Here is a 22,829-nt window from a genome sequence, read left to right as displayed (position 1 = left end):
GAAATCATCAACATTCATCATAATCCTAAACAAAACAAACAAAAACACAACATGTTTTTCCTTCTTGGTCAAACAAGGTCCAGTTTAGTGTAGTTTACCACAAGCCAACACCAATGTAAGGTTGTTTCATTATGGCCTTTGTAAGCGGTCCACACTAAAGCACTATGCAGTGTTGTTAACTGTGTCTTCCAAGACCTCCACCCAATAAAACAGCAAAATAGCTCCCATAGAGAAGCATGTCTTAGGAATGTAGTTTTTTTTTTCACTTTACAGCGTCCACCATATTGTGTAACTATAAGTCAGCTTTGTTGTCTATTTGTTGCGAACCGACTGAGTGCATTACAGACCTTTTATGACTTTTTAGTAGGTGTGGACATGTGCACAACCACCCCCTCCATTTGTGGCCATGGGAAATGTGTTCCTGTGCAGACTGGGTACAGCTGCCAGTGTGAACCAGGTTTCAAACTCAGTGCTCTGCAGACCAACTGCATTGGTAAGCAACTGGGAGACAAATGGATGAGAGACTTGTGGCCCACCAATGAGACTTAGATACAGTACATGATGCCAGTGAGATGTCGCTTGTCTTTCCCCTCTCTCTGCCTCTGCAGATGTGAATGAGTGTGAGAATGAGCCATGTGGTGGAAAGGGCAGTTGCACGAACAGCTATGGCTCATACAGTTGTCACTGCTTCAGCGGCTACAGCCAGGTGATCACCAAGAACAGGAAGTTCTGTCAAGGTGATCAGCAGTGTGACATTTGGAATGGATGAATGCCACCTTTAGCTGCAATCTTAGCTATTTTTAGATGTGTCTTTTGGTAAGTCACTCTGAGGAGGATGATTGTTATGTACATTCTTCCTTTTTTCACATCTTTCTTGCAGACATTAATGAGTGCAGCATGCCCAACAAGTGCCAGAATGGCCACTGCGTCAACACGGAAGGATCTTTTACCTGTGAATGTGACAGTGGCTTTGCCAAGTCCTGGAGAGGCCAATGCGAAGGTGAAACGCGACAAAAAAGTCACTTTACATCCTGTCTACATGCCTTGTGCTTGACAACAGCTAAAGGTTCATGTGTCATTTTCTACTTGTACAGATGTAGATGAGTGTCAAGATCCCAACACTTGTCCTAGCGGTGGTTGCATCAATACTGTGGGCTCCTTTCAGTGCCAGGTTTGCAGCCCTGGCTTCAGGCCTCTCAGCGATAGATGTGTAGGTAAGGTAACACAGCCTATCATCAGCAACATCATCAAATGGCAAACCAACATTCTCAAGTGTTTTTTTTTTTAATCTAGTTTTTATTTTATTTTTTTACTGAAAGTACTAAAAACTGATGTGGAGTTTGCATGTTCTCTCTGTGTTGTTGTGCTTGTGTGTTGTTTTTTTTAAATGTACTCTGGCTTATTCCAAAACCATGCATGTTACATTAATTGAAGACAATAACTCGTTCATATGTGTGAATGTACTGTAGGTGTGAATGGTTGCTTGTTGATATGTGCCTTGTGATTAGTTGAGGAACAGTCCAGCGTGTAGCCCACATGTCGCACAAAGTCAGATAGGACAGGCTCCAGCTCACCCGCAACCCTAATGATTACAAGGGCTCTGGAAAACAGATGGAGACTAAAAACAAAAGGCAGACATTTGGAATTGTGTCTTAAAATGGCAGTTTGTATTGACGGCGTCACTGTTTCTGTGTACTGTAGGAACGCTGTCTGAGTGACTACTACATCTGCTTTAAATTTCTGAGGTTGGGGGGTTTGAATCTGGGCTTTGGGCTTCCTGGGTGGAGTTTGCTTGTTCTGCCCGTGCTTGCGTGGGTTTCTGGAGGTACTCCGGCTTCCTCTCACTTTCCAAAAACTTGTTTCTCAGGTTAACTGAAGACTAAATTGTCTGTAGGTATAAATGTGAGTGTGAATTCTTGTTTGTCTATATGTGCCCTGCAATTGACTGCCGGCCAGTTTAGGTTGTATCTTCCTCTCGCCCAAAGTCAACTGGAATGGGCTCAAGCTCACCCCGACCCTAAAGAGGATAAGCGGTACAGAAAATTGATAGATGGATGTCTCCATGTAAACCATGAAAATCTGTGAAAACATGACATGTGCAATCAAGTTAAGTTCTCAGTCTCAGTATGTGTGAGTACCAAAACAGTAATGGTGGAACAAGGCCCTGTAGTAGCGTTTGTACTCACTGAAAACATCTGTTTCAGTTTTTCAGTTTATTTCAAAGACCTAACAGAAAACAAATAAGTAAGCTTGTGCATAGCAAAAAAAATGATTACAAGGAATCCTGAAGAATGACAACTACAGCACTGGCCCACCATGCATGCCTATTACAACATTTTTAGTGGTTTAGCAGATGAAACAGAAATTGTTTGGACAATGTTGTCATCTTTATGTTAAAACTATCAAAAACACAAAGAGGTTTTATATATATATATATATATATTACTGTTGTGTAAGCTTTCCATGAGACCGCTGCAATGGAAATCACTCAGGTTTCCTGTGACTGTTGAAAATCATCTTGCATTAGGTTACATTTAAAAGCTGCTCTTCCCAAATGGAATTGCCAGACCCAGCCGAGTTGACACGGCAACAAGCCCCGGCGGTAATGAGTTGCCGACAGTCTGTGATCTAACACCAGATTTAAGCTGCCTTGGTTTGACTGAATTGGAGCTTTTTTTGTTCAAAGGCACGCTGACCGTTCATGTTAACATGTATATAATATACATTTGTTTTTACACATCAAACAAGCTCGCCGTGGATGTTTTATTTCCACCATGCAACATTTGAGGCCAACATGAAAAACCACCAATGACGGCTGGGTTGTACTCGGCCGTCCTCTCTCTGAGTCCATTCAGTGCCTTCATGTATGAAATATGAGCTCAGGAGCCACGGTAATATCCACAATATTGTTTAAACATCTTCACTGTTTTTGTTGATCTTCTGATATCAGTGGCCCCCGAAAAAGAAAAGATTGTTTATAATACTTCAATTTGGGAGAGTCCAAATATTTTCTCTTGGCCACAGCCTTGAACAAACAGCACGTTATTGTTGGAGAGCTCTGATCACTGTGCTGTTGTGCCCACTGGAGTCCGGTAGGATTTGATTAGCACTGCCAGGCTACGTGAGCGGACGGGGCTGTCACTGCAGATGTATGAGGAGGGTCAAACGGTCAACTCCCAACTGTGAAGAGGTCCTGACTTGTAAACAAATCTTCTCACTCAACCACCGTGTCCTCTTGCTATGGTCTATTAGATTTGAATGCACGTAACACATATGGTGTGTGTTGCGTTGAAGCTAACGCTGAACCCCAACGTGGCCTAGTTACATAACACCCTGACTGGTGTGACTTACCACATCCCCTCTCCATGACCTTGCAACCCTCTAATTTGTTTGGAAAGCCGAGCCCCTGGCTTGAGTATTCCATACATGTGAAAAGCTCAGACACTGAATGAAATTGACTTCAGAAGTGTTTCTTTGGCGCACATTGCCATTGATTTATTTTGTTTTCATTAGTGTGATGTCTTCATGAAAAAAAATCATTGGCCTTTGTGCATCATCTAATTGCCATGTTTCCACACAGAACTCCTCATGAACTACTCTGTTAACCTGTAGCAATCTGTGAAGAATAAATAGCAGATGAGAGGTTAAAGGTAAACATTTTGTCAACATAATCCACATCCAAGCCTACTGGCGTTCGTCCGGTATAAACAGGCAGTTTCCAGTTTTTGATTCAGTCATCTGACGGGAGTACGGCAATTTGCGCCCAATTGGCCGGGTCGCGGATAAGCTTAATTGCCGTTGTGATAATGAACAGCTCCATTGCCTTGTCAAAGATTATCACACAGGCTGAGGGGAGGTCGCATGACTGCATCGCGCCAAGCAAAACCCAGTCTGCGACTTTCTCCTTTTGTAGGCCTGTTTTAATTCCTTTTATCACTTCTTTGTATTGTTCTTTCTCCACCTCCTTTGCAAACGAACGAGTACCCTTCCTCTATGAGTTATGTAATATCTATTCCTGTGACTTTGCATTTTTTTACATAATCGTGTCACACATTGTATTGTGTTGTTAACCCTTGACAAAACATTCCACTACAAAACAATATCCCTGGACAAGGTTTTTCCACGAGTAGTAAAAGCTGATCAACAGCTCTGACTCATAAAGTGGAAAAGACAGCTCCTGCCCCAGATCGTAAAAGGCCCTAATGAGTATGACTATGCGCCCATTTAAACAGAATTCTTATTTTACACACGATGCTTTCCCTAATTTCTTCCCTTTTAGCGCAGTATACCAACCACAGTGGCTATTTATATTCACTTCTTGGCAAACAACTTTTATTGTCTCAAAAACCCAGAGGCACATATTTGCAACCTGTAAGAAAAACTAACGTGCGTCCTTTGTCCTATAATGACCCTCAATGTCTGCAGATGTGAACGAGTGCTTGAACCAAAACATATGCGGCCGTGGAAGGTGTGTCAACAGCGAGGGCTCCTATAGGTGCAACTGCTTCCAAGGTTACAAACTCGCACTGGACAACGTATGCCAAGGTAAGTCGTCAGCAGCCAGAGAGATCCGTGACAAAGTAACAGCTGTGTAAATAGTTTCCACGCGTGCTACTGCAGAAGCTCCATAGCAAATTTGAAGCTTTTATAAAAAAAGATTACAAAAAGTCAGAGTGTGTGTTTTTATTTCTTGAAGCCCCGTTCCATTTTCCACTCTGTCTTCTTTCCAGATGTGAATGAGTGTCTGCTTCCGGGGGTCTGCCTTAACGGACGCTGTGTCAATCTAGAGGGTACCTACAGTTGCACCTGTAACCACGGTTACCAAGTCAGCTCCGATAGCAAAGACTGTGAAGGTCTGCTGGATATTTCATCATGCTGTTCTTCGTAGCTGATAGCAGCCACAACAAACATGCTTGTTTTCTTTTTCACTTAGATATTAATGAGTGCATATCTGGTAAAATGTGTCCTGAAGAAATCTGCATCAACATACCAGGTTCCTTTACATGCCAGAGCTGTAATCCTGGCTTTGAACCTTCTGATGATGGGCTGAGATGTGAAGGTAGAATTTCATCGTGAAATGTTTACCTTCATTTAGCGTGAGACTGTTTTACATTGTTTGTTTGTCCATCTGTTACATGTAAAATGATTTTTCTCCGATGAGTGAATATTGCTCATGATGATGTTCCCGTTCAATTTTACTTGTAATCCTTGGAGAGTTGATGTGATGGTTCATAAGGGGTAAAATCTGTGTCCCCCGGGAACTACCCTGAGAATGTCCGATCTCAGAAGCTAAGCAGGGTCGGTCCTGGCTAGTACTTGGATGGGAGATCACCTAGGAATACTAGGTGCTCGGGTTGGGTAGTAGGTCAATCACCTGCTCTTGTAAAAACTACGGATTACAGAAACCGCAGTTGCGGCCTAATGTGCCTCATGACACTGAGAGCTCTGCAAAAAAAAAAAAAATCTGTGTCAAATCTAATCCTATTAGATATCCTCCCATCCATTTCTATAGTGCTTGTCCTGATTAGGCTGGAGGGTGGATCAGAGCCTATTCCAGCTGACTTGAGGGGCAAGATACACCATGGACTGGTAACCAGGCTGTCGCAGGGCACCAATTAGATATACACTATTCAAAAATACAAACGGAACACTCATCCTAGAACTCTATGAATGAAATATCGAGTGTAAAATCATTATTTATCACCATAGTGTAATTCACAAAACATAAATTAGGAATCTTACTCATACTCTACTGGTGATCAGTCCAGAGAGTGCCCCGCCTCTCACCCAAGGTCAGCTGGGATAAGTCTCCAGCTCACCCATGACCCTAATGTGGACAGGCGCTATAGAAAATTGATTGATGGATTTATATTCCAATCTAACATCAGATGACATCAGATCTGGATGTAATTTGTTGTACTTATCTTGACGTTTTGTACATTTTGTTTTTATCTCCGGACCCAGTGAAAGGCCTTGGTAAAGCTCTTAAGTACATCTACTCAGCAACACTGGCAATATGGACAGCGACAAAATTTCCCAACAAATGTACGCTTGTTAATTTTTTCTACTACTGCGCCAAATTGGCTTTGGGGCACCTCTTAAATATGTCCGATCGATCTGAAACTTCACAGGAAGTGTTTTCTCATGGATTCACACCATATCCAGGCCTTCCCTCATTGAAATATTCATTTTTCAAATTCTCCCTACAAATAAGAACCACCCTAATAGACACTGTGTGACTTTTCTGGTAAACCGTGTGTCTGCAGATGTGGACGAGTGTTCTCAGGGTGACTGGTGTCTCGGTGGTGTGTGTGCCAACACGCCCGGATCGTACACCTGCACCAAGTGTAAGGCAGGCTACAGAGTTTCTCCAGATCGACGAAGATGTGAAGGTAGGTTCAATCCCCAACTCCACTCCACAGAGAAAACCATTTGTTCTAAAAAGGACTTCTTTGACACATACTGGGCACCTTGACAAAACAAGCTTTCTACTTGAGAATTCCTTTTACATTTTATCCGAGTGAGGTCCAAACATGTCTACAATGTTGTTGTTGTGTTCCACCCAGATATTGACGAATGCCAGTCGCTGTCTACCTGTGCCAACGGCATCTGTCTAAACTCAGAAGGCTCTTACACCTGTGAGAACTGCCCCACGGGCTACACAGTGTCGTATGAGGGAGAGCTCTGTGAAGGTTGGTAACTCAGCACTTATGTTAAACAGATCCATCCAAAGCTTCGCATGTGTCTTATCAACACTGGAGAAGATCTGTCATGGTGAATTAGGTGTTTTTGTTGGCGGTGGCGATTCCTCTTTTCCTCCAGTGAATGTCTAATATCCTGTGCTGTTTCGTGCCAGACATTGACGAGTGTGCACTGCCCACTACATGCCCCCGGGGAACATGTACAAACACAAAGGGTTCCTTCACATGTGTCAGCTGTCAGCCCGGTTACAGAGTCTCTGAGGATGGACAGCAGTGTGATGGTGAGACTTGTGGCTGCCTGGTTGCTGGCTTATTCCATGTTTGTTTACTCGCACACAGATGTTTGTCTCGAGCGGAATTTATGTGTCAATGTACCGTTTCCTGGGGTTCTATCTGGTTCAGGTTTACCGATGCAACATGTCCCATCTCTCAGACATCCCATCATAGCTGGGTGATCAACCCCATTGCCTCAAGCACTGATTATTTAACTCTTGTTCACAACAAATACACATCAGTCTCAAAATAGTGCATGATGTCAAATACTCTTCAGATACTGTCACTCAACTAGAGGAATTCACGTGTTGACATTTCCTAACTTCACGGACTTTTAACTGAACTGATTTAAACAGGCAGGATGTTATTTGTTTTAAGACAGAGATTGCAATCTGGGTTATGTGGTGTCCATGTATTTGTGTCCAGATGTGAATGAATGCTCGGTAGCTAACGTGTGCCCAGGCCAGCTGTGCTCAAACACCCAGGGATCATATACCTGCAGGAACTGTGGATCCGGCCTGCAGCTGTCTGAGGACGGTTATGGCTGTGAGGGTAAACCATCCGTCATGCTTACCTTATCATCTTGTCTCGTTTGTGCTGTCATCATAGAAATTATCTAACCGGATCTAGGCCATTATAAAATAAGATTGCTTTAGACCCTCAACATGATTACAGAGGAACTTTAGAGTATGCCTTCGTGTTTCGTGGCACGGTTTATGAGCTCAATGGAATACAAAGTCTGCTTTGACCAATCCAGGGAGGTTCTCTTTGCTATGACTTCATGAGAATGAGAAAACCGGATGATTGTTTAATTCAAACGTGGCCTCGGTTATTCACATATACTGTTCTGTGTTTTTTAATGGAAGTGGGGATCTAGCCCGAGAGGATGATCCCCCACTGATGTGTGTCTCTGCGCTGGGAAAAAGTTTCACAAAACAACCTCAGGTCCAAGTCAGCCTCTGATAGGATTTAAATGATATGATGGGAAATATTAAAGCCTTAATTTGAAATTAAGTCAACCGCTGTGCATCCTTCCTCAGTAAGCTTGCTATGTGGAACTCCCTCTGTTCACCCAAAGGCAAAACTGAGCCATCACTTAATGATAACCCACAGTCTTTTCCTTCTCAAGAATACAATCTTCCCTGGTCTGTGGAATTTTTAGTGATCACATAACAATAATCTCAGTCACTGTTTGTTTATCCAGAAATTACACACCACCTGTAATAGCTAGCTGGTTTTGCAGTCAATGATCGTCTTGCATACTTATTGTTTCGTCTGTTTTGATAAAACACTGTCAGTGCAATCACATTAAGAATGCTTTACTTACGGCACCTAATGCTACGCACTTAGGCTGAATCTCACTGCTTCGTAATCATATTAGCAGACAGCAAAGATATAGCATTTACACAATGTGGATTCTTTGGCCAAGATGACATCTTCCACTTTCCTTCCGGTGTCTCTCAGATATCAACGAGTGCCAGACCCCAGGTTTGTGTCCCACGGGCATCTGCATCAACACAGAGGGCTCCTTCTCATGCATGGCCTGTGACCCTGGCTTCACCGTGGCACCCAATGGCCTTTCGTGTGAAGGTATGTGATCATTTGTTGCCATGTGTTGCACTGTACATCAGCCTGGCTGCATTATCCACACAGCAGTGTGAGAGGTTCGCCACTCCCTGGAGAATTCTGGAGGTCTTCAGTGGAGGTGCTGCAAGAAAAATAAATAAGAAAGACATTTTGAAACACAAGATAACTGTTGTTTAAAGCAAAATGTATCAATTTCAGTTCCAAAACCGCATATTGCACATAAACATTATGCAATACAGTGTGTGTGTGTATATGTGTGTGTGTATATATATATATATATATATATATATATATATATATATATAAGATATGTATAAGATATATATATATATAGAAGCTATGTATAAGATATATATATATATATATATAGAAGATATGTATAAGATATATATATCTTTATATCTTATACATATCTTCTATATATATATATATATATATATATATATATATATATATATATATATATATATATATATATATATATATATGTGTATATATATATATGTATATATATGTATGTATATATATATGTATGTGTATATATATATATATGTATATATATATATATATATATATGCATCTATATATATATATGTATATATACACACACACATACATTCACTGTATATATTGCACATAAACATTATGTGCAGTTTGAACATAATCACTGCAGTAATATACACACACACATAAATATTTTGAATAAAATATATTGCACATAAAAGTGAAATAAAAAGTGTACCGAAATAAAATATAAAAATGAAGAGTTCTTTAATATTAAAAACAAATGTTTTAAACTTACAAAGTTAAATACAGGTAAACTGAGGTGTCATGGCTCAGGTGGTAGAATGATCGTTTCCCATCCCAAAGTTTGTAGATTCGACCCTCACCCCTTGTGACCATGTCGAAGTGTCCTTGAGCAAAGATACTGAACCCCAAGTTGCTCCTAATTCTGCATCAACAGTAGTTGAATTCGGAGACAGTGATAAAGGGCTTTGAGTACCTTGAAGGTAGAAAAGTGCTATACAAGTAAAAGCTGGACCATTTACATTTACATTCACTTCGGCAGTGATTCTTTTGAATGCCACTAAAAAGAGCCCACAGACCACACTTTGAGAATCATTGCCAGTAATTATGCATAAGTGAAAGAGTACAATTGCTGTTGTTGATACTCTATATGTACATGGTAAGGAATCATATAGGTTAATGAAGTGGGTGTTCAAATTGGGCCCTGCAAACCTCAGAATGTGATTTCACTTAAAGAAAGAGATATCGTGTTAATAATGATAAATACATTATGTAATGGGCAGCACTGTGGATGAGTCTTTAGCACACGTGCCTCACGCTTCTGAGGTTTGCGGTTTTAATCTCAGCTCAAGCCTTCCTGTGTGGCGTTTGGATATTCTCCCTGTGCCTGCGTGAGTTTTTTTCCAGGCACTCCAGCCGTCTCCCATAGTCCAGAAACATGCATTTTAGGTTAATTGAAGACTAAATTGTCCATAGGTGTGAATGTGAGTGTGAATGCTTTTTTTCTCTATGTGCCTTGTCTGGTCACCAGTAGTTTACCCCGTTTCTCGGTCAAAGTCAGCTGGGATAGGATCCTGCTCACTCATGACCCTAATGAGGACAAGCGCTGTTGAAAATGGGTGGATGGATGGATGAAATGAAACATAGTGATCCTCTTAATGATAACGATATAATGAGTAATAATGACGTAAAAAGTATTGTAAGTACTGCGCTCCAGTAATTTCCAAGAGTAACAATTATTTCAATGGGTACCTTCTATAAAGGTTTGATTAGTAACAGAAGATTTACGTTAAGATGACAGAACTTTTGGAAAAGAACACTGTGATCTCCAGCTGGTGAGATTGTGTCATCGTCATGACGTGTGTGTGTTTGGACACAGATGTGAATGAATGTGAGGACACGGGCCTGTGTGTGGGAGGTCAGTGCACCAACACCGTGGGATCCTACAGTTGCGCGTGCCCTGCTGGCCTGGAGCTGATCGATGGGACCTCCTGCAGAGGTACAGTATATGTAATTCTAAAGCAGAACTGTCAGCATTCCTACTTGCTTTGATACCAAATGTTAATTTGTCTTTGCGTGTCATGCCGCAGATATTGACGAGTGTTTGACCATCGCAGGAATCTGTGGAGAAGGACAGTGTTTGAATACTGAAGGCTCCTACATGTGTGTCTGTCCTGATGGATATGACACCCTTGATGGGCGGACCGGCTGCCAAGGCACAGTAACACGCTGTAGCAAAAACACTGAGCTATGCCATACCAATCGTTGTATGACCTCCTTATATAAATTCCTCATAGATCAGTCAACATAGATTCATTGCCATTCACAAGACAGCTAACAGTGTTTTGAGTTGACATAATTGGAAACTGATGGTAACTACAATATACAAATATGCGCAGCACAGTGGTCTAAGGCAGTTGTCCTCAATCTTTTTTGTGCCACGGACCGGTTTCACGTAAAGCAATTTAAAAGCACAATTTTTGATGGGCCGGCATAGAAACAAATAAAACAAATGATTAAGAATACCATTCACCATTACGCTGAATGTAGTTATAATTATTGGGAGCCCTGCACTTCTTTATTCTCAACGAACTGGTCCCATCTTGGGGTAATGCGTGTCAATGACACTTAAAGTGTGTTTCTTACGTCAAACATAATCTTCTTCTTCTGTCTCATTATTTGGCCTTTTTGTTTTTTGTTTACTCATTTTTGCTAGCCGTTTGACAAGTGTACAGAGGCACAGGTGGACATCCTATTTTTCAAAACATTTACAGTCTCAGATGATTAAACATTTTTTTTTTTTTTTAGCTCAGTCTCTCTGTGTGGCTCCAAACGTTCCACAGAGCGGTACTGTTTCGTGGCTCGGTGGTTGTGAACCGCTGGTCTAGTGGTTAGCACGTCTACTTTTCAGTTGAGAGCTGGGCTTGCCTGGGTTTTCTCCAGGCACTCTGGCTTCCTTCCACTTTCAAAAAACATGCATGATACAGTAGGTTCACTGAAAACGAAAGACTGTAGGACTAAATTGTCCGTTGTTGTGAATTAGAGTGTGTATGTTTGTTTGTATGGGCCTTGTGATTGGCTGGCGACCAGTCCAGGGTAATCCCCACCGCTTGCCTAAAGTCATGTAGAAAATGGATGGACGGATGGATACATTTGTATTGTTAATAATTATAGGATTCCCTGTGGAATACATCGTGGTCTTCTACAACCAAGCATTTCTAGTTAGTTGTGAGACTCCAGGCAATGGTACTCAGTCCAGCCATTCTTTTTTTAATTGCCCATAACCTCACCATCAATCTCACCACCGGCTTCAGTTTTATATTATTTTAGCCGCACCCAGTGACCCAGTGCTCATAGCGCCTGGGGAAATAATGTTGCGTTGTCATCCGTTATGGAGGACAAGCTGCTCTTTTCAGCAAATTTGCTGTCAAAATAATTTAAAAGGATCTGACTGGAATGTTAGAATTGAAGCTGTTTTTTTCTGATGTGTCTTGCCAATACAGTAAAGGGTGAAGTTAGTTAAATTATGCCTGTGGGGATGAGCTGGTCCCATGGTCCGGGCTTTTGTATTTGCTAGTACAACCCTGCAGTGAGTTGTGAGATGAACTGGCTAAGGCTCAATCCTTGCCTAGGGACATAACTACCACTGAGGCCTTGCTTGCTTGGTATGCAAGCCTACCAGCCTCGGTCAGAAACTTTGGCTGGCTGCCTGCCTCAACAAATCATGGACCCTGATTAACTTTTTAATCAGAAGTTGTCACATATTTTCATTGATTCATCCATTTTTGCCACAGTGCTGGCACAAACATCCCTCTAACATGGACTATCGGGTTTGCGGCCTTAGGCTAAATGAGAGAAAAGCATTTGCCTTAAAAAAGAAAAAATGGGATTTTGCCATCATTTCAAAGCAGTTAGGGGTTCGTGTTTCCCAAACGTTATTGAGCCAAGGCACATATTTTACATTAGAAAAACAGCACAGCACCCCACCAAACAAAGATGTCACAAAAAGCATACTGAAATAATTAAGTAAAAGTTACTCAGTGTGAAATCAGGGCTGGTTTATTTGAACAAAACCCAGGAAGCAATGACTTAAGTCTATTTTATGAACGGCAACAGGTGGACGTACAGGTTAATTTACCATCAGCCATCCAGTGGAATCACATTTAATTGTTATGGTTGTCACTATACATCGCTGGCATTGATAGATGAACAAAGATACATCATCTGTAGCAAATAATAATTTCCAGACCAATTAAGTGAAATTGAAACATTTCCCAAGGCACGCCTGATGATCTCACACTCATGAAGTACTAATGGGCCACGGCACAGTGGTTGGGAATCCTTGGGTTATGGTATATATTAAAATTATTACCACGTAGTCATAAAATAATTTTTTTTTTTTTTTTTAGTACAAATTGTCGTGCATTACTTAAATCAAATTAAATTCTCGAACTCACCCTGTTGGTCCATCAAAAGTTTGGAAAAGGAAAAGAGGATTCTTCCTTCCCTCTCATCTTGAATTCCAGTTCCCTATACTGCACGAGTTATGCTGTAATGCTGCACTTATCCACCACTCTGTCTCTAATCAGGCATGTAGCATTCATTATCAACATTTTTGACTCAGAGGGAACACTGAGGTAAATACAGTATTTTACCTCTCTTTCCTTCCTGGCTGCCAATATACCGTTATATGATCCAAATGTACAATTCGTCTTATGTTCAAACAGACACTTGTTGATTGCACAAGTTTAATTTGTAATACGTGTAAGAAGAAGGAGTGTTCCCTGCAGACTCATTGAGCTATGTGTTGTGATGATGGGTATGTAACAAATCTTGGTTATCTCTTAGATGTGGACGAGTGTAGCAAAGACAACATATGCACACGGGGCCAATGTCTCAATACGGAAGGCAGTTTCATATGCTTATGTGACGCTGGATTCAAGTACAGCGAGGACACTGCTGACTGTGAAGGTAAGGCAGGTGTACTACATATCAAGACTTATACAGTGCCATGAAAAAGCATTTGCCCCCTTTTCAAATTTGCATAGTTTCCCCATTTTAAGATCATCAAACAAATGTAAATAGACAAAAGATAATCCAAGTCAACATAAAATGCAGTTTTTAAATGGTGATTTGCCAAGGAAATAACAGAGTTTGTGATAACAAAAAAAAGAGCCTACAGTATTATACTTATCATTTTCTAGCTACCCTTATTCACTTCCTGACTCCGTTCAACAGCCACATATCGAGAAGTAACTACAGAAGACTCTTGTTCTCCTCCATTATCGTTAGCGTTTTCAATTGCAACTCATGCATTCAATGCAGGTTTTTACAGTTTTCTGCGCTACAATTTTGAAGCAGAAAACCGAGTGCCGGTGGCATGGTGGACGACTGGTTAGAGCGTCTGCCTCACAGTTCTGAGGACCGGGATTCAATCCCCGGCCCCGCCTGTGTGGAGTTTGCATGTTCTCCCCGTGCCTGCGTGGGTTTTCTCCGGTCACTCCGGTTTCCTCCCACATCCCAAAAACATGCATGGTAGCTTAATTGAAGTCTCTAAATTGCCCCTAGGTGTGAATGTGAGTGCGAATGGTTGTTTGCTTATGTGTGCCCTGCGATTGGCTGGCAACCAGTTCAGGGTGTACCCCGTCTCCTGCCCGATGATAGCTGGGATAGGCTCCAGCACTCCCGCGACCCGGGTGAGGATAAACGGCTCTGAAAATGGATGGATGGATGGATGGAAAACCGACTGCCACATATCAAATGAGGAGACCCATGCCGATGCAGTAGAAAGGGGCAATATGGTCTTGTTTGGTGTGGGAGAACCCTGACCTCAGCCCCACAACCACAAATTCTGTATTGGATAAATGAACAAAAACTTCCACAAAGTCTTGTAGAAATTCATCCCAGAAGAGTGGAATCTTTTATAGCTGCAGAGGTCAACTATCTTCAATTTTCGAAATATTTCCAACACCTACAATATGCCAGCATTAGATATCTGATCGTTCTGCTAAATTTACAATGAAGCTCAGACAGTACAGCAAAGTTGGCCATAACAGATTTTATTATAGCTAGTGTGAAGTGGTCAAGCCGTTTCTTGGTTTAAAGGAGCAAGGGCTTCGTGAATGACATGGCTGGAGCCCTGCAAGTGTCTTTCCCCTAAGGAGAAGCGTGAATGACCCCATTGTGAGCAGGAGCCATTTCTCCCTCCGGAACGTCTCCCTTTAGCTCCTTCACAAGTTCTTTGGTTGCAGTGATAATATTGTTCTTGGCCATTCCCGTTGCCTGCTGTGTTCACTGAGGACAGCTACACCACAGGCTTCCTGGATGACTCCAGCTGCACAGCCACCACTCCAGAAGCAGATGAGCTGGGGGGAGGGGGGAGGGGTAGCTGTGTGTGTGTATGAGGGGATGTGTCACATGCGGTTGTATTTGTACCCCTGATCGTGCCCTTTTCTAACCAAGCACTCTCTCTCTTTCTCTCTCTGCAGACCAGAATGAGTGTAAGGAGTTTGGAAGCTCGGTGTGTGGTACCTGGCGCTGTGAGAACACTATTGGCTCGTACCGCTGCTTCATGGGCTGCCAGCCTGGCCTTGAGGGAGAGGACGCCACAGACTGCGGTTAGTGCTCAAACCACATGTACAGTAGTTAAAGTAATAGAGGACACAATTTTCCGCATTTGAGTAAAGACAGGCCAATTCGGAGCCCTTCTGACTGAAGTAAAAGACCAGACATAAAATATATCCTGAGTGTTCCACCCTTCTCCAATGTATCATTCAAACTGGGAAAACAAAAACCTTTTTTGCATTTCATCATAAAATGTGAAGTGCACCAAAAGAAACTGATCCATAGCGTACCACTTTTTGGAACTATGTTGGTGAGGTACTAACCATAATGGAATGGTACCTAAGCTAGCATCACAGCTTGTTGATGCGCTGATAGAAAACCATCCATCCATCTTCTATTTGTCCTCATTAGCGTTAGCTGGAGCTGACTGTGTGCAAGAGGCAGGTACACCCAAGCAACCATTCACACTCACATTCTATGGAAAAGTTAATCTTCAATCAATATAATGTGCGTGCTTTTGGAATGTGGGAGGAAGTCATGCTAGGTATGTTTGTTGTTAATTTCCTAAGTGTGTCACCTATCTATCCCCACTTTCATCTCTTAGTTCCCATGGTCACTCATTGTGAAGTGAACCACAATTTAAAATAAAAAAATCCAATTCTTCTGGACTGCTTTGACTTTGACTAACAAAGGGTAGCTTGACCAGGGGAGAAGGCGCTCATAAGACTTGCATGGCCATCTATAGGACAGGGAACTGGGTCGATAAGGCTTGATAGTCGTAGTAGACAAATCTTCTAGGAGCAGGAAAACTCTGAACTCAAACTTTGGGTAGGCAGAGTTCATGAGCTCAGGACAGCAATCTGTCTCGGAAGCAAAACTCCAAATTCAATCTCGCTCCTACAGGACAGGAGTTGGCAAAGGCCTAACACCAAGAGAGCTTCTACCATCTCATTAAAAATAATAGTTACAGAATAATGATGAATTGATTGATTGTTCAAACAGTTAGTCAAATAACCATCCCAACTACAAATCAATTGGTGAAAACAGGGTTTAAGTCAGGAGTGTTCCTCCGAGGGTTACATACAGATAAATGGAAGGATGCAAGTCAATTTGATATGCCTCAACTTGCCTCAACCCTAAAATCAAGCCATCATGCAATTATATTTTGCTTTTAGTTATTTTGGAAAGCTGCTACAGTACAGTTTTCTGGTAAATGTGATCAGGCAAATACTTCTTGCTAGAATTAATCCACTCCTGCACTGAGCAGACGCTGAATCACATCTCCACATTGAAAACCAAATTAGAGCAATCTTTAGTAAACTGACAATCTTTCAAGCAGTTTTTAATTTGAGGATCATTAATGTTATATGTTCACAAGTCTGACATTAACAGAGCAGAAAATTATCTTTATTCACTGGGGTTGAAGTCAAATTTGTTTTACATCGCACCAATAAGAGGTGTTGGTGTGGCTACTCCCCACAAGGCAATAATTGGACGGCGGGCTGCAAATGATCCATGGGCCGGACTTTAGACACCCATTGCTTTTAAGATCACCTTAACTCGCTGCAGTGGCCACCATTCCCCATCTTTTGTGCAAAGACAAATAAATTCTTTGCCAGGCTGATAGTACTGACACAGTTGGCAGTTGATGTTATACAGTGGCCCTTGAAACTGGGACATTTTAAAAAGTCTGACCCTTTCATAGGAGGCAGTGGGTCAGGCCAGTAGCTCGCAACAGTCTGGAGGGTGTCTGAAAAAGACGTGTTGAAATGTAATAATTGCTTTTCTTTAGATTGGGGGACTGTACCGAGATGTCAGCATAACTTCTCTGTCCTCCCTATGGAACTAGGTTCCAGTTCACCTATTTTAGCTGGCTGTGTTTGTGAATTTTCTACATCTGGGGCCCTCAGCTGTCCAACTACAATAGACACATCTCCATGACATCCAGAGTACACTGAGTCTTGTGTGTTTACTGGCACAGACACCTTTGGTTTGTGATATTTGTGTTTCTTGCACAACTGTTGGATTTCCTCGCTCGCTCTTTATTCTCCAGCGCAGGATTCATCTTTGTTACTCTCAGCATGAAAAAAAAAGAAGAAAAAAAAGCGGCTTATGAGGTTTTTGAGAGATAAAAGGGCCAAACATTTATCTCATCCTTAGACGGGATCCAAACAGTCATTGGAGAACGACAGGCGAAGAGGGCAAAGCAGGCTGAGAGCATCCGAATGGAATGATGCTGTCTGAGCACAGATGGAAGCTGTCTGTGTTAATGGCGGCGAGTGTATGCATTCAGTGTGGTAAAATGCATCAGTGCAAATACGGTGGAACCTCAAGAGTTGAACATCCCAAAAATCATACAAGTTTTGAAAACAACCACCATTTATGGGAAATATATGCCTCAAAAGTAGCATGATGTGAGACCTCGGTAAATTGCACAAGACTTAAAATCTGTCAGCATCTAAAGCAGTGATTCTCAAAGTGTGGTACGTGTACCATTAATGGTAGGTACGCTCCATCTAGTGGTAAGTGAAATAATTACTTAATAAAATTTTAAACTGTGCATGACTTTGACTTTTTCCTAATGCAGTACAGTAAATTTGTTTAGTTGTAATTAAGCTTAAGTACAATACATATGCATTTAATCTTTTAAAACTTTTATTTAGGTACAATTTTCATTTACATTTTGTGAAATAAATTTTAATTGAATCATTGTTAAAGTACTGTTGTTTATTTCCGAATTATTGAAGCGCAGTGTTAACGTTCAAACCATGCATAATGTTGGAATGGCTAACAAGAGTATTAAATTTTAAATTACTTTTTAGGAATAAACACTACTGTATTTTATTGTTGGTCATTATGGTGGGTCCTTTGAGAGCCATGCCTTTTTTAGGTGGTACCTTTTAGGTGGTACCTTTACATCAATGGTTTGAGAACCATTGATGTAAAGGATTAAACCCACACGTGTGTTTTGCGTTTACATTTGTATGACAGTCACGTGCAATGCAAGAAGTAGCCTCCCTCTAATTACCTTTGAACATTAGTTTTTTGTCACACATCTGTGTAGTTTCATTTTTGTTTTACTGGTATATACTTGAATTATACAGCGGTTTACTTCTTTTTACTCTAATATGGCAGTTAAAACATACGATGACTAAGCCATTGCCTGTACAGTTAATAGAGGTTTTATTATAGTGACAGTTTGACTGTGGAATAGATTATTTAAATGGGAATTTGACCATCTCAATAACGCTGAGGTTGACCAGCATCCCGTAACCAAGTGTGTTCGACTTCTGAGGCTCCACTGTAGAGACATAATAGAAAAAAAGTAGAAATTATGGCAGGCTTGGAACTGCATTTGAAATATGATGATCTTTTTATTGGGCTTTTTCTGAAAGGTGGATGTTAGGGGCGGAATACACCCCAACGATTCATAGTAAATCATAGTAAGTTGTGTCTGCCTCTTCAAAGCACTTTGTGTCGTTTTCTCTTAGGCACCGTTAGCACCCTTTTTCGAGATGAGTGTCGACTTCCCTGCTATCGTCATCTTCCTAAAATGCTTACTTCCTTTAGGGCACGTTTGTCTGGTTGTAAAAGTCATCATCAGTCATTCAAGAGGAGGCCATAGCGTGCGGTTTCTGCATGGGGTGTTGTTTTACTTTTGAAGGGAGCAGTTGTCTTTGGCTCTGCAAGCTCTCCTCTTTTTAGATTTAGAAATCATAATACATAAAGCGGGGAAAATATCTTGTGTGTGTTGTGCATGTTAGCCGCAACTGTGCTTTAACGGGTCAGTCAGGCAGCCCTGTCATGATGATGCTGCCCACAGGGCCCTTTTGGGCATTCTACAGCGGAACTATACATCCATGGGTGTGTCGTTGTTTAAATTTAGCACCATGCTCATAAATTCCCTCAAGCTATAGGCATTATCTTTAATAAGAACTGCCTGACTGCAGAAATTGTATCCGGTAAAAACCCATGTCAACCTTCCAGCCCAGTAAGAATAGAAAAGACTTTGCCATATGTGTGTTTGTTTGCCATGTCTTTGTGCCCACATAATAAAATACAGATTATTGTGATCTGCTGTGGTCATGACAAGATAGGAGATTGACGTAATGACTGTTAAAGCGCACAAACAGGTTTGCCATGAGATGTCATCATTCCTCATTCTTGCCCACGTGTGAAATGACATCTGCATATGGGTTCAATCAGGCACACCATTGCCCACAGAACACAGGGGAAATGTGGGTTGCAGGCTGTCACTGACTCTTATGCTTGTGCTACTGCCTACCACCATGTGCTCCAGATTACCACCGAGCTTTCAGATACGGGAGGTAAGCGCCTTTTGCTTCTGCTTTGTCCCTCAACCTCACAACCTCCAATGGAACCTGAACTCCTCACCTTCTCCCCTGCCTCATTTCTTCCCTCAAGGCAATTTACACTTCTGCGTGAGTCCTGACTAAACTGATTACTACATGGAAAGAGCAAGAAGTGAAATTTTACGCCCCGCTGGTGTGTGCCGTTGTACCGCCAAAAATATTATTGCGATGATGAGCGTGGCTTTAGACACGTTGATCACGGCAGGTCAAGAAATGCTACTACTAACACATCACAAGTTTGGGGGGAAAAACACATTATAAATTATACCAAATCATAAAAATGATTGGGGTCTTGATGCGTTCATTCTACTCTGGGATGATACTTTGACGACGTGTGCTTTGCAACAGATTTTGTTCCACATGAATGAGAACCTTGAGGGAAACATTCCTGGATCCACTTTACCTTATTTCCTGAGGGAATATTAAAATAGTGTGAGTCGTGTACACTCACCAGCCAAAACACTTGATACACATGCAGAATCCAGTGAGTCCAACACATAGTGAATCATTCTGTCTTTACAAAGAGTTTTGATCAATTCTGTCACCAAAGTAGTAACAATGTTTATTACTGTGGTTGTAGTTTGCAGTGGTTTGAACTGTACTGTGTCAGACTCAGAGGTTCTCCTTAATTTTTAAAATCTCCATCTGTCAATCCATTTTTCTTGCTTACCTGAGTCCGAAATGCAAGGGTTGCCGTCTGAACAGGGAAGCTCAGACTTCCCTGTCTCTGGTAACAAGCAAGACACTGAACTGTGAGGCTTGAGACCAGGAGGCATCTCGGATGTGGAGGAGCAGTGGCTCTACTGGTCTCTAACCAAAGCTTGTGACCATAGTTAAGGGTAGGTACATGGATCCTTTTATAGTCGGAACTGTGTCAGTGCCACAGCATTCAGAGCATTGTGCTATTCTGGGTGAATCTCATCAACCCTCGGGTCCCTGCCGCTGAGAAGTTTTCAGACTAACCTCAGACACCTCGGCCTTGGTGGTCTGCGTTCATGTCCTCAAACTCTGCTTCCTCTATGGAAGGTATGTCTAGGTTGTGGGTTTGAGGAGATCCTCAAGGTATGGTTTCCACCCCCTAATTAAAATAAACACAAGTCAGTATGCAAACTACAACCTCAATGATAAATATATTGTTGTAGGTATAAGTCAAAACTTTAATCACACTCATGGTCACATTAATGGTGGAAAAAAGTTTTGAAATTGTTAATCTTGGTCTCATCTTTTTTATCACAAAATCTGGCATTTGCACAGGGGTGTGCAGACTTCTTATATCCACTGTACAGTTCCTCACGGTATCCTCAAATCGCTCAGAATGTGATGTGACTATGAAGATGGCAGTCTCTCAATAGCTCTCTCCAACCATTTCAGACCACAATCCAGCAATTTTGGTCCCTTTCAAGGTTTCCCGTGAAAGGACAAGACAGCCTTGTCTCTGTTTTATTAGCGTGTGGGAGCTCGACTCCCTGTCTCATGGTATAGAAGTATCCAAGTGAGGATGAGCTTACCAGTAAGCCTGTGAAAGTGGCTGTCTGTGCGTCTGTGCTGAACAGGAAAACAGGACGGCGGCCAAATACTTTGCTCAAATCAGATGGGTTTTTGGCCCATTTTCCTCCTTTCTTCAGTAGAGACTACCTTATGAGTCCTCAGGGTCAAAATAAAACTCGTGATATCAGGATCACATGTCTTCCGAGTGAGCCATCCAAGATCAGCAATGTGTTTATTGGGATTGATAAAAATGCTACGCGAGTATGGGCACCGTTGTGGTTTTATAGACTGCATTTTTCTGTGTTTGTAAAAGGCCTTCCTGTTTTCAAAGCCTCGTTACCATTAGTCATGGAAACTTTTAGACTGCAGTGCTCATAGGGGGTGGTTACGAAACTCAAAGGTCAACAGAAACCAAGATGATCGCACAACAGTGTGGTGGTTTCTCTCATTTTAATTGTACGCTTCATCGCAAATGCTAAAAATAATCATGTCTGTCAAAACAATGACTAAAGGTAAACTTTGCAATCAGCACCCAAGTGACACAACCTATCCCCAGTTTTCAGGTCGAAGTTCTGCCCCCTAAAGGACACTAAAAGCAATACAGTTTGACTTTCCAAAATGAGTGACGCAAAGAGAGTCTGTTTTATTGGAATTGTAAAACAATAAATGATACATCTGAGTCATTTACACAATGTCCCATAACTCGGAAGGTATTTTCATGGTTTGTGGCTGACATCACTGTTGCATTACTCCTTTCCTCTTGAAAGACGATGTGGCCGACAGGCACGAACGAGAGTCTTTGCTGCATCCTTTTCAGAGAACCAATTTTGGACGGACCACCAGCCAGCTTCTAGTCACAACATATTTTTCAAAATGTGACTAAAAGCATTTTATTATAAATGCCGACAAGAAGGCTTTGGAACATATCCCACAATTAAAAAGACACAAAATTTTCAGACGTATTTCCCCTCTTGAGCTGCATACTTTAATTTCCCCAAATGATTTCAAAACACTTAAACCCTAATTTGTGCTCATTTGCCACAGCAACTCCATTCATTGTGGATTGTTTTGGTCCATGAGAGCACTGCAGTATTTTGTATATTAGCTGTGATTCCTGCTTGATTCATGTCAGGTTCAAAGCTCTCCCCATCTCATACTACTGATCATGTCCATAAAGTCTTCTCTCTTGATAAATAATGACCTATAAATCTGATCCATAAAGTGATTCATGTTATCGCATACTGGATGTAGACTGAAGCTCAGGGTTCCTGAGCTGCAGTATGAAAGCTTCCACTCTTCTGGGAAGACTTTAAAGCATATCTATGCGTCATTTTTTCTTGCAATCTCTGTTTTAGTTCATCCCAAAGGTTTTTTATCTGATTGAAGTCAGGTTTCTGTTCTTCTACACCCCATCTTGCATTGTTTCTAGTCAGAAACATAGAGTTGTCCAAAATGTCTCGGTGAGGTGAAAAGTTGAGATTTGGGGGTGCATGGTGGACCTAGTGGTTAGAAGGCCTGGCCCACAGTTCAGAGGTTCTGTTTTCGAATCTTGGCTCGGGCCCTCCTGTTGGCTCAGGTCCTCCTCTTTCGAGTTTGCATGTGCTCCCTGTGCTTGTATGGGTTTTTCTCCTGTAACTCCACCTCCCTCCCACATTCTAAAAACATGTATGTTAGGTTGATTCGAGACTAAATTGCCCACACGTGTGAATGTAAAATGTGAATATCAAACATACCAATACATATTAAGATAAAATTTCTCTACCATGTTTTTGTTTAGGCGGCACGGTGACCGACTGGTTAGCACATCTGCCTCACA

At 41.6% G+C, this 22,829-nt stretch overlaps 1 protein-coding gene and 1 long non-coding RNA gene across 5 annotated transcripts in view; one reads left to right on the top strand and one right to left on the bottom strand.

The window, feature by feature from the left end:
* The window catches only part of LOC133413238 (latent-transforming growth factor beta-binding protein 1-like), a 115,793-nt gene that overhangs the window by 77,630 nt on the left and 15,334 nt on the right, over positions 1–22,829 (top strand). For 2 of the 4 annotated variants that reach the window (XM_061697343.1, XM_061697341.1), the window contains exons 16-31: positions 368–493; positions 609–737; positions 881–1,000; positions 1,095–1,214; positions 4,426–4,545; positions 4,731–4,853; positions 4,934–5,059; positions 6,267–6,392; positions 6,567–6,692; positions 6,857–6,982; positions 7,401–7,526; positions 8,439–8,564; positions 10,468–10,587; positions 10,679–10,804; positions 13,437–13,559; positions 15,077–15,205. In XM_061697343.1, the coding sequence (XP_061553327.1) occupies positions 368–493; positions 609–737; positions 881–1,000; positions 1,095–1,214; positions 4,426–4,545; positions 4,731–4,853; positions 4,934–5,059; positions 6,267–6,392; positions 6,567–6,692; positions 6,857–6,982; positions 7,401–7,526; positions 8,439–8,564; positions 10,468–10,587; positions 10,679–10,804; positions 13,437–13,559; positions 15,077–15,205 (1,992 nt within the window). Of the gene's footprint in view, positions 1–364; positions 494–608; positions 738–880; positions 1,001–1,094; positions 1,215–4,425; positions 4,546–4,730; positions 4,854–4,933; positions 5,060–6,266; positions 6,393–6,566; positions 6,693–6,856; positions 6,983–7,400; positions 7,527–8,438; positions 8,565–10,467; positions 10,588–10,678; positions 10,805–13,436; positions 13,560–15,076; positions 15,206–22,829 lie in introns of all 4 variants that reach the window. The other 2 variants (XM_061697342.1, XM_061697340.1) reach the window with 1 other exon arrangement.
* On the bottom strand, positions 8,160–21,279 carry LOC133413239 (uncharacterized). Its single transcript, XR_009769850.1, has 3 exons — positions 21,034–21,279; positions 20,489–20,603; positions 8,160–8,682 (listed from the first exon to the last, which is right to left on the bottom strand). It is a non-coding gene; the product is annotated as an uncharacterized LOC133413239 (long non-coding RNA).

This window comes from Phycodurus eques, chromosome 14 (assembly GCF_024500275.1).
Source record: "Phycodurus eques isolate BA_2022a chromosome 14, UOR_Pequ_1.1, whole genome shotgun sequence".
In the NCBI taxonomy this organism is placed as follows: Eukaryota; Metazoa; Chordata; class Actinopteri; order Syngnathiformes; family Syngnathidae; genus Phycodurus; species Phycodurus eques.
The sequence above is the reverse complement of the archived record's forward strand: the minus strand, read 5'-3'. Positions and strand labels throughout refer to the sequence as shown.